Consider the following 11,814-nt stretch of genomic DNA (forward strand, 5'->3'; position numbering starts at 1 on the left):
AATATACAATTGATGTATGTATGGATTGTGATAAGAGTTGTATGAACCCCCAATAAAATGATTTTTTTTTAAAGTTCCAAGTCCCAAATGAATAGAGATCTACACTCTTTCGTGTGTGTGTGTGTGTGTGTGTGTGTGTGTGTGTGTGTGTGTGTGACTGGAGTTCTGCTGAGGGAGCTGAGAGCTGCCCCAGGACAGGGTCTGTGCACCCAGGGGGCCGCTACCCCAAAGGGCAGAGGGCCACCATCGGCGCTCCAGCCTGGCAGCCACGCACACCTGCAGATCAGTCCCAGGCAGCAACCATTACTCTGCGGCTGCAGGTCTCGACTTCCAGATCTCTCAACAATTGTTACCAAAGAACTCCCTGCCATCGAGTGGACGCCAACTCCTAGTGACCCGAAGACAGGGCAGCACTCTACCTGGGGGGTTCTGAGATTGTAGCTCTTCGTGGGAGTAGAAAGCCATGTCTGTCTCCCGCAGAACGGCAGCTCGAAGTGATGACGTGGTTGTTGAAGGAAGGGGAGATGTTGCTCATACAAACACCTTCTGAGGGATCGAGGAGAGGAGCTCCCCCGAAACCCAGAGAGTAGGTGTAGTTGTCTAGCTGCCACGCCCGTGGTAGAAGGCATCCTTGCCTGATCCCCACTGTGAGTTGAAGATTCAAGGAGAAAGTGACTTCCTCCTGAGCAGAATCCAATCGGAATGGGCGGCAGCTGGCTTTTCAGTGGGGGTGTGTCTCGCCCAAGAGCCCCGGTGGGGGAGTGGTTATGCGTTGGACTGCGATCTGCATGGTTGGCAGTTTGAAACCATCAGCAGCTCTGTGGGAGGGAGATTGGGCTTTCTACTCCTGGAAACATTCACAGTCTCAGAAACCTACAGGGGGTCGCTGTGCATCAGCACGGACTTGATGGCCGGGAGTCTGGTGTGCTTCTCCCCTGGCCCAACAAAGGAGGCCTACTTGGCCTACATTCTGTGACTCCCGGAAGGTGAGGGGCAGAGGGCCTGGGACAAAAAAGGTCCACCCCCCACACCCCCCGCCACTGCTGAATTACATGGTTTCACTGATCCTTCAGTGATCACCTCTCTCTCCATCCCCTAACAGGCTGAACTTGGCAAGACCCGAGAAAGAAGCTGTAGTCTGCCTGGAATCGATTTTAATTATGGACTGTACATCCGAGGGACAGATGGAGGGGTGCCTGCAGGTGAGAGACCCTGTTTGGGAGCCTATACAGGCTTGAGGGTTTTCCGGGGGAGGGTGCGGTCAGTCTACCCCACAGAGCTCTTCACCAGAGCCGGCCCGTTGGCAGCTGGCCACCAGCCAGGGGAAAGACCCAGGAACCAGGCAGAAAGCACAAGCCTGGGGGAAGCCCCAGGCCAGGGTAGATGGTAGTACAACTTGGGGTGGGGGGGTGTTTGAGAGGGGGAGACCAAACAGGATCTTGACCTGAGCTCTTGCAAAGGCCAACGGGGAAGAACCTGCCTTTGGGGATGGGACCCGGGGTGCCCTGCGCTCTTAGCCCAAAGGAGGCCAAGGGTCAAGCGAACCCAGTTCCATGTAGGACGTGGAAGCACTTTCTGGAACCCCTGGGGTCCTGGTCCCTCCCTTTGAGGCTGCCACCCTTCCCAGAGGCACTGCAGGTGGGCACGGCGAGAGGGGGCAGGGAAAGAGACCTAGGTCTACCTCTTGCCCCATTTCTCCTCAGTCAGATGCCAGGCAGCCTTTCTTCCCAGACTGACTCTGTCCCTCCTGCTCCCAGCTCTTGGACACTGGAATGTGTTCAAGCAGCAGCCCACCTGCCCCACCGAGCTGACCCGGAATTACATTGCGATGAACCGGGGAGCGGTGAAAGCCGGCCTGGTAACAACCCGGGAGAATCTCCTCTACCGCCGGCTCAATGACATCCGCATCAGCGACCAGGAGGACCGGCGCACGAGGAGGGAGCCACCTGCTCTGCCTCCAGACATGACGTTCGGGGTCATGCAACGGTAAGGCTCTGGCCCCGAGTGACTCAGGGGACAGTCTCGGAGGACAGGGGTCAGTGGGCGGTCGATGCTGCCGAGCTAAAGCCTCGCCTGGCGAGGATTTGCGTAGGGATGTGCATAGGCCACCCACTTTCTCTCATTCAGCAGATTTCAAAGCCAGCCTCTGTCTGTCGCTGCCTTCAGGGGGGTCATGGCCCTGGTGAGCGTGGTGCAAGCCCGGTGGGTCACCCCAGTGCAACAGCATCCCAGTGAGGCCACAAGAGAGGCTCAAACCTGGCCACGGACCCCCAACCCGCTGCGGGATCCGTGCCCCTGTTTTTGCGGCTGTAGCCCAGGGTCATGCAGCACCGGCTGTGGAGGATTGCGGGGAGGTTGTAGGGATGTATTGTACCACACACGGGCCTGGGACATGGCGGTGCACAATATATGTCAGCTGTTATGAGTGCTGAAACCATAGAATGACAACTGGGATTTGGCTGAGGGGCTTGGTAGAGTCAAGTACTATACACTTGTTTGATTGCAATATAACTTAGCCATAGTAAAGTACACTGACCTTAAGGATTCAGCTGCCTTGTACCCATGGAAATGTTTGCGTGACCACCACCATAGAGAGATAAAACATGTAGTTCGCAACCCATGTGCCTCCTGAGAATGACCGCTTCCGCCCACTGTCTCCCCTGACTTTACTGGTTTGTAGCGCCTTCCGGTTGCTCCACAGGGTCGCAGATATTAAGAGCTTTACAGCAAGGATCTGACGAGCATGGGGCTCTCAGTCCACACAGGAACACACAGGCAGACGGGGCACCCACATAAAAGGACTCGCAGAGCCTTGTCCTTTCCACTCAGTGCCCTCGTCTTCCCCGGCCTGACCTCTGCGGTAGCCAGTGAACTCTGCCCCCTGCTTTCAGATCGGTCTTTTCTGGAGTCATCTTCCACATGGCCGTCAACATTACTTTTCTAAAACCCAACCCAAACTAACTCCTACGGAGTTGATGCCAGCTCAAAGCAGCCCGAAGGCCAGGGTAGACCTGCCCCTGTGGGTTTCTGAGACGGTCACTCTGTACTGGAATAGAGAGCCCTGTCCGTCTGGCCCTGAACTAGAGATATCAGACTGCTGACCTTGATGTTAGCAGCTCAATGCATAACCACAGGTGTCAGTAGGGCTCCTATTTCCCTAAAACACGGATAAAATTCTATTTCTCCCTGGGCAGCTCTCTGTAATAGCTTCATGCTGTTAGGCACTTTATCCTGTCTGCTGCCATTTCTCTCTGCCCAACATCTGTTCGTTCTCCCCGTGGGGCCAGAACCCTGGTTTCTCCCTGTTTCCCACCATCAGCCCATGTGGATTGCTTAGGCTTATTTCAACCCTGACAATGGGCATGGGCAGGTGGCCTAGGTCTGGCCAGCCAGGGCATCGGATTCCCCCGGGCTCTTCACCCAGCTCAGAGACATGTGTGACAACCCATGTGACAACCTGGGTCTGACCTGTCAAGGGAGTTCACAAACTCCAGTCCCAGCCTTGGAAGCAGAGTCCTTACCTGTTGGGCTGCGACCTGCATGAGCCATTCTGAGAGAGAAAGACGGGGCTTTCTGCTCTTGTAGAAAGTGACCGTTTCAGAAACGCCACGGGGCCGGTTGTCCTCTGTCCTATAGGGTCGCTGTGAGTCAGCGTCGACCTCATGGTGGTGAGTTTGGTTAGGTTTGGTTTATTCACAGTGATTGGTTCAGAGTTAACTAGGACATTCTATGACAGTCGAGTGCCTGCGAGCAAAACTCCGCTCCGCTCTCATGCCTGTGTCCTCTTCTCTCACCGTCTTTCCTCACATGTGACCAAAAAGGCCAATCCCAGTTCCATTCTGCTGTTCTATGACTGACTTCAGTGGAGAAAGGCTAGGAATTACAGGATGGCTCTGAGATGCTTCCGGACCTCTTGGGTCACGTCAATACATTCCCCTGAACTGGTCACGGTGACCGGAGTGTTCGAAACACACTGATTGGCCAGGCGGGGCGCACGTCTGCCTCCACCCATCTTGTTCTGAGCATTTCCCCACGCCACGCAACGTTCAGCTCAGAACCACCTCCTGACTTAGCTTTCCCACCTCCCACCACCTCAAAGACTCCACACCTCTTCTCCCTCAGCGGAGATGCATTTCTAGTCACTGGTCCTTGGAAGCTGGAGTTCCATGCTAGAGCCCCTTCAGGGCTAGACAGACTCATCTGTGGACCACCCTTCCCGACCCTGTGCCATCATTCCCCAGCTCCTTATCCCTGACGCGCAGCCCCTCAGCCCTGTGACCTCCTTGTCCGATTCAGACAGAGCCTGCATGGAGTGGGAGACCCAAACCCCAGCCGGGCACTACACGAGAGTCACCAAGGCTCTCAAAACCAGCATGGTGGTGTGGAAAGAATTCTAGGCCAGGAGTCACCTGGTGGGGTTCTAGTCCCAGCCTCGTCCCCAACTCTCCACATCACGTTCCCCCTGTAACTCCTGCCTCGGGGGCTCTGGCATCCTGTGAGTCTCAGCACAGGCCTCTCTCTTCCCCATCTCATTGATTTTCACTGCAATCCCATCAGGAGGCATCCAGGCTTATTATTCCCATTTCCTGCCAGGGAAAGCTGAGGCCGGAGGGATTTGTTGGCCTCTTCAATTCATGCAACTTCTTCATGGCAGAGATTAACTCCGATTCTTAATCTAATAGGCTTTCCAGCAGACGAGATTTTATACATAAGTCTGTCTGTATTAGGATCTATGTTTATATTTATAATATATTGCTATAGATTAAATGTCCTATGTGTATGATGTTAGAATACACCGGCATTAGGGACCCCATGATTCCATGTCATTATTTGAAACAGGGGGAAAAAGAAGTCCAGAGAGGTGGAGAGGCTTCCCCAAGGTCACACAGTGAGGGATCAGTCGTGCCGCGGCTAGCGCCAGGCTGGCCGGGACCCTGTCCAGTGCTGTGTGCTCCAAGCTTTGCTGCCTTGGTCCTGGGGCACAGCGTGAACCCTTACAGTTTCTGGTCCTGGGCTCAGTTTTTCCATTCCATCACTGAGCTTGGAAAGGCCATCGATTGTCATCTAGCTTTCAGCCGAAAGTCTCCCATTGCTGTAAACCCAGTGGCTACCATTCCAGGGAAGGGACATGATGAAGTGCGGGATGGATCTTCTGTGATGGTAAGTGGGCTTTGCATATGCAAATTGAATGGATTTTAAAATGGTATTTAATGACAATTTTCGTAGCAGACATTAACATTAATTGCACAAAAATGAAAATGCTGCATTAGGTTGCTGTTAGCAGCAAATAGCGTGGCCATAAAGCTTTATCTTGATCAACGGCAGCCTGTTCTGATGTGACAGGGCAGCTCAGCAAATTGCAGGCAAAAAGGGCTTTCATGAAACAGAAATGTCCCCCAAAGCAGGCCCCAATCAGCATCCATTCCGCTTTATTTCTTCATAAGTGGAGGTTAAATGGCTGCTGGAAAAGCTTTCATTGAGATGCCCACCCTGCCCAGCACACCACTCTCGGCTTCCCAGCATAACTGCAGACGAACTGCTACAAATAACTGCCCCGCTCAGTAATGCGGCTATTACTTTACAGTTACGGGAGCAAAGCCCACTCCTTAACCACTTTTTACAAGCCTGATGGTCTTCTTGTCCTTCTCTTCTTTTCTTTTTGATGACCACATTTAAAAACAAATGTGATCTGATTATACCCAACTACCAAGGAGTTGGGGTGCTTTGGTCCAACAAACAAACAAAAACCCCATTCCTTTACAATCATGGGTGTGTTAAAAAGAAAGTCTCTTGGTGGTAACCAAGCCGGTGGCTGTCACGAAGGCCTCTGAGGTTTACACTGAAAAGTGGTTACCAAAAAAATGAGGAGCTGATGCCAGGGGCTTCAGTGGGGAGCAAATGTTTTGAGAATGATGAGGGCAACGGATGTGCAAATGTGCTTTACACAACTGATGTATTATGGATTGTGATAAAAGGTGTATGAGCCCCCAAAAAAGATTTTTTAAAAATAAAAGAAAGAAAAGCGATTACAATGGGAAATTGGGGGGCAGATGTCTTTTACCGGGAAGGTAAAAGACCGGGTGACACATCAGTTTGTGTTTGGGCACCAATCGAAAAGTTGGCCCCTTGAACTCCTCTGGCAGTACTGCGGTAGCAAGTCAGGTGATCTGTGGCCCACGGGGCTGCCATGATTCAGAATCTACTCTGCAGCAATGTGGGGTTTGTGTTTGGTTTTTTTTCAATTTCTTATTTTACCATGATAAGACTTGGAAATAAAAGCCCACTGCAGATGAAATGCTCGTAAAGCTCGCTCTAAACTAGGGTCACTGTGAGTCGAATCAATCGATGGCAGGGGGTTTGGTTTTTCTTGGTAAGCTAGGGAAGGTCAGGTAGAGGAATTTGAAACACCACCCGAGTTAAATTCCCAACTTCTAGTTCCTATGAGCTAGCCCCTATGCTTGACCTCCCTGCCTGCCCCTCGCCATTAAGTCTCTTGCCCTTTATGTAATTTGCAATGAACAAAATAAATAGGCCATGAGGAGGCAGCACCCCCTCTTTTCCACCCTGTCCCCCCACCCACTTTCCCAACCCCTCCATGGCAGATGGGATTTGGGCCTGAATGTAAAATTATTCCATTAGTTTCTTTCCGGTTAGTTGATTTAGTCCCCAATCCACACCAGTTTGTTATAGGCCATCACTCACTTGTAAGGATATCTTTCAGCTGACACCCCTCTCAGCATCCCAGCATAACTGCAGAAGAACTGTTAAAAAAGCACTGCCCTCTCAGTAATGCAGCGATTGCTTTACAGGAATGGGGCCAAAGCCCATTCCTTAGCAACCACCTTTTACACAATCTCTATTTCTTAAAGGAAGGAGAGGCCTAAACAATACCTGGAAAATGGGGCCATGCAGACCTGTGGTCTACAGCCACGGCCATGTCAACCCAGAGAGGTGTGTGTTTGGCCCACATAGAGGTTAAAAAAAATTATAAATGTGAATGAGTTGCCATATTCACAAGACAGAAGATTTCCTATAAAATCCTAGGTTTCTGCTTCTCTTAAAAAATCATAAGCCCGGGCAGTGTGGGTCTGCCCTCATGGTGGACTGGGGGCTGGGCCAAGAGGCAGTGTCCCTTTCGAACAAAAGTCATATAACTTGCTGTTTCCTGTTTGTCGCGGCCCCCAGGTGGCGCCAGCTCCTCCCGTTTTCACACTGCCTAGTTCTTCTATTCCTGCTCTGGTCAGTAGGCTCCTCCGACTACGGTGACCTCTACAGCTGTGCTGTCCACGGTTTTCAAGGTGGAAGCAGATCATCCGGCCTTCCCTGAGCTGCCTCTGGGTGCGTGAGAAGCGCCGGCATTTCCGCTAATGCCTCCCAGAGACTCTTACCACTAACAATGCCAACCAACCAAGCAAACCCCAAATCCAAAGATGCCGACTCATAGTGACCCCAGAGAACCGAGTACAACTGCCCCAGAGGGTGTCCAAGGCTGCCCATGTCTTTTTCCCCAGGAGCCTCTGGTGGATTCGAACCATCGACCTTATTGCCAGCAGCCCACCTCTTAACCACGGTGCCCCAAGCCTCCTTACCACTAACAGTAGCTACTGTGAACTGAGACGTCAAAGTGGTAGGGGCTTTGCAAAGGCAATTGCTCATGTTTCTAGCAATCCTACAAGGCAGGTAGCCTTCCATTCAGTTGGAAGGAAAAGAGGGTGAGGGTCCAGCCTGAAGCCATGGGGCTGCAGAGTCCGGGTTTGTACCTGGTTCTAGCTGGCCAGCTTTGCAAGTTACACCTATGAGATTAAACAAACAAACAAACCCCTCAAAGGCCGAACTCACTGCCACGGAGTCATCTATGATGCCCAATGACCCTGTGGGACAGAGCCGAACTGCCCTCTGTGGTTTCCAAGACTAGAAATCTCTACAGAAGTCGAAAGTCTCATCTTGCTCCCACGGAGCGACTAACTCAGCCCACGGTGCCACCAGGGCCCCTCTTCTCGGGTCAGGAGGTGGAAACAGCCTGACCCTTTTCAACTGTCGAATCTCAACGTTCAAGCCAGGGGAGAAGTGGTCATTCTCACCCCCAGCTTCTGAGGCCATGACCTAGACCTCAGCACGCGCTGCGACCCAAGTCCGCGAAGAGAGACGTCTGGAGGCCAGGAATGTAACGATTAAACAAGTGCTTAATTATTGATGCATCCGACTAAGTGCTTGCAAATGGTCCTATGCCCTCGGCGTGCATCTTAATTGTTACTGCTCCTAATTGGTCCAGCCTTGTCAAGTCAGACGAGTGGGGGATGGGAGGGAGGGAGGTGGGTGCGTGTGGTCGAACTGGGCGGCAGCTCTTGCTCCTGGCCAATGGTGGGTACCCAGGGCTCCACCAGCACCCGGCTTGGGAGCTGTCTGCCCAGTGCCGTCTGAGATAAGGCTGCTGGTGGAACGCGATCCCTACAGTGCCCCACCCGCCTTCCACACTCCATTTCTGAGGTGGGCCAGCTGGAAGGTGGGGAGGGATACCTCTGGCTTTGAATAAATAATGACAACGCTGTGTGATTGTTACTGTTATGTGTCAGACGGGAGGCTGAGCCCCTCAGATGAATCATCTCCTTATATAACTCTCGCTGTGTGCTGTGTGGCGTTGCAAGAGCCACAGTCCCGGAACCCTGCAGCGACAGGTCTGCTGTGCTCTCTGGGAGCGCTGCGAGGCTGCTGCGAGGCACAGCCCACTCCATGGCAGTGAGCTTGGTTGGTTGTTGTTTTGGGGATTGCTGTTTTGGAGCCCAGCGAGTAAGAGGCAGGCACTCATATATCATCAACTTATAGAACAAGAGACAGAGGCTCACAGAAGTGAAGTTAGTTGCTCATGGTTGCAGGGCTGGCTGCCGCACAGATCTGCCCCTTAGCAGACACAGGGATGAAGGGGGCACAGGTAGAGCTGTCAGCCAAGCTTTTCTTCCGCTAAAGAGGACTGAGGTGGGATAGCCGATTGTATTGTCATGCCGTCTTATCTGCATTTCCCCCTAAGGTTTTAGAATTTAATCTCAACATCCCCAAACAAACTTAGAAAACAGACACTACCATCAAGGCGATGCTGACTCCTAGTGATTCTACACGACAGGGTAGAACGCGCCCTGTGGGTTTCGAGACTGTAACTCTTTACAGGAATAGGAAGCCTCATCTTTCGCTTTCGGAGCGACTGGTGGTTTTGAACTGCTGACCTTGTGGTTGGCAGCCCAGTGGGTAACCACGGCACCGCCAGGGCTCCTTCAGCATTCCAAAGAGCCCACCAAACCTCTCTTTGGACGTGTCACATCCCTGAACTAACCTTTTGTAGTTCACCACTTCCCAGTCAACCCAGACTTCTTTTTTCTTTTTAAACATTTTATCAGGGGCTCATACAACTGTTATCCCAATCCATACACACATCAATTGTGTAAAGCGCATTTGTACATCGTTTCTCAAAACATTTTCTCTCCATTTAAACCCCCGACATTAGGTCCTCATTTTCCCCCTCCCTCCCCGCTCCCCCCTCCCTCATGAGCCCTTGATAGTTTATAAATGGGTATTTTGTCATATCTTGCCCTGTCCGACGTCTCCCTTCACCCACTTTTCGGTTGTCTGTACCCCAGGGAGAAGGTCACACACAGTTCCATGTAATCGGTTCCCTCTTTCCTACCCATTCTCCCTTTACCCTCCCTGTTTTGCCACTCACACCACTGGTCCTATAGGGCTCATCCGTCCTGGATTCCCTGTATTTTCAGTTCCTATCTGTACCAGTGTACCTCCTCTGGTCTAGCCAGACTTGCAAGGTCGAATTCGAGTCATGGTAGTGGGAGCGGGGAGGAAACCTTTAGGAACTAGAGGAAAGTTGTATTTCTCATCATTGTTACATGCACCCTGACTGGCTCATCTCCTCCCCGAGACCCCTCTGCAAGGGGATCTCCAGTGGCCTACTAATGGGCTTTGGGTCTCCACTCCACACTGCCCCCATCATTCACTATGGTAAGATTTTTTTGTCCTGATGATGCCTTACATCTGACCCCTTCGACACCTCGTGGTTGCATAGGCTCAACCCAGACTTCTTGATGAGGCATCTAGAACATTCCTCGTGCCACCCAGTGCCGACCATGCCTCTGCTGACAAAGCCCTCAGTGAATGAGGGCTGAGTGTGTGCACGGACAGTTGGCCACATCTGAATCCAACGAGAAAGCCATGTGCAACTGCAGTAGAAGATTGCGTTCCTCCGCCAATGACTAGTCGAGACCTCTTCGCACCCCGCAGGCCTGGCACTGAAAGCAGTTGGGCCACAGCAACATGAGAAGCCAGAGAAAAATAAGACTTGCTCCCAGCCCAGCCTTGCGTCTTTGGCTGCTGCTGGCCCCACCATCAGATGCATCATCAGCCTGACATTGACAGATGTGAAGGATGGAGAAAATGTTACAGGCTGTTAAAAAAAAATGTTTGCTGCTTGACAGGTTTTTGTTTTTTTAAAATCTCTCTGCCAAGCTGATTTATCTTACAAATTTACAATGGGCCCATCAATCACTCTGGGCTATTTTGTCTCTCCTGGAGCCCACGACCAAAACCCACATCACCCACCAAAACCCCTCTAAAAGAATAATAAGCCCCATTCCCAGGCCGTTGTCCCAGCAATTCAGAACAGCTTCACAAGGGTAAAACCCTGAGTCCAGAACCTTGGGATGACCACAAGGGGGAGCCTGTGGACTTTGCAGAGCGAATGGGCTGGAATGTACACTGCCGGCAAAGCCAAGTTTTCCTGGCCCCTGTCTAACCTGCTCTTGAATCACTGTCCACACTCTCGTTGACTGTTTCGTTGCTTTATGCCGATCTTCCACACTGGGCCCTCAGATCCCAGAAAGCAAGGACAGTGTCAGTGTTGTCCATTGCTGTAGCGTCAGGGTCTAATGTAGCCCCTGCCTTTATTCTCAAACCAAACGCCCGGCCGGGAGGGTGACCATGCACACCCTCAGCCCACATGCCCCGAGGGCTTTGTCATCAGAGGCACCGTGGTTGGCCCTGGAGTATCGTGGGTCATCGAGCGACAGGAGGAAGTTTCCGCATGTCTCATCAAGGAGTCTGGGTTGACTGGGACACCGGGAGCTACAAAAGGTTAGTGCCGGGGATGTGGCACATCCAGAGAGAGGGTTGGTGGGCTGCTAGGACAGGGTGGAACTATAAGACAGGGTAGAATTGGGTTTCTGAGGCTGTCATATTTCTCAAAGCCCCATATTTCTCCCACGAAGTGGCTGGTGGCTTCCAACTGCAGCCCAGCACATAATTGGGCACTCCATCGATACTTATTGGGGACACATATGACCCCGAATGCCTTGAGGTGCGGCAACTAAGTCATCTAGAGAGCAGAGGGTAAAGCCAGAGGTCGCGTGTCATTTATCCCATGTACACTTTGGGCGGCTAACCACAAGGTCAGCAGTTTGAAACCACCAGCCAGCTCCAAGGGAGAAAGATGAAGCTTTCTACTCCCATCAAGAGTCAGAGCCTTGGGAACCCACGGGGGCAGTTCTGCCCTGTCCTATAGGGTTGCTATGAGTTGGCAGCGACTCGGTGGCGGTGAGCTGGGATTTGTTTGGACTACCCTGGCCACTGGTCTGCATCGGGGCAGTGCAGCGAGGTGGCCTCAGAGAGTGACTGTAGAGAGGAGTCAGGTGCAGAGGAAGGGGGGTGGACTTCCTGTTTGGGTCTATTGCTGAGATCATCTTTGTGGCTCTGGGTTCAACATGCGGGGCTTCGTACATTCATACATTCAGAAGGTTCACAACAGCAGGACAGTGACCA

At 52.1% G+C, this 11,814-nt stretch overlaps 1 protein-coding gene across 1 annotated transcript in view; it reads left to right on the plus strand.

The window, feature by feature from the left end:
- Positions 1-11,814, plus strand: part of CFAP77 (cilia and flagella associated protein 77) — an 88,077-nt gene that overhangs the window by 2,611 nt on the left and 73,652 nt on the right. The window contains exons 2-3 of the mRNA XM_004713321.2: positions 1,103-1,202; positions 1,758-1,986. Of these exons, the coding sequence (XP_004713378.1) occupies positions 1,103-1,202; positions 1,758-1,986 (329 nt within the window). The remainder of the gene's footprint in view (positions 1-1,102; positions 1,203-1,757; positions 1,987-11,814) is intronic.

Source organism: Echinops telfairi, unplaced genomic scaffold (assembly GCF_000313985.2).
Source record: "Echinops telfairi isolate 266 unplaced genomic scaffold, ASM31398v2 ScPeMD7_22;HRSCAF=79, whole genome shotgun sequence".
NCBI classification, from domain to species: Eukaryota; Metazoa; Chordata; class Mammalia; order Afrosoricida; family Tenrecidae; genus Echinops; species Echinops telfairi.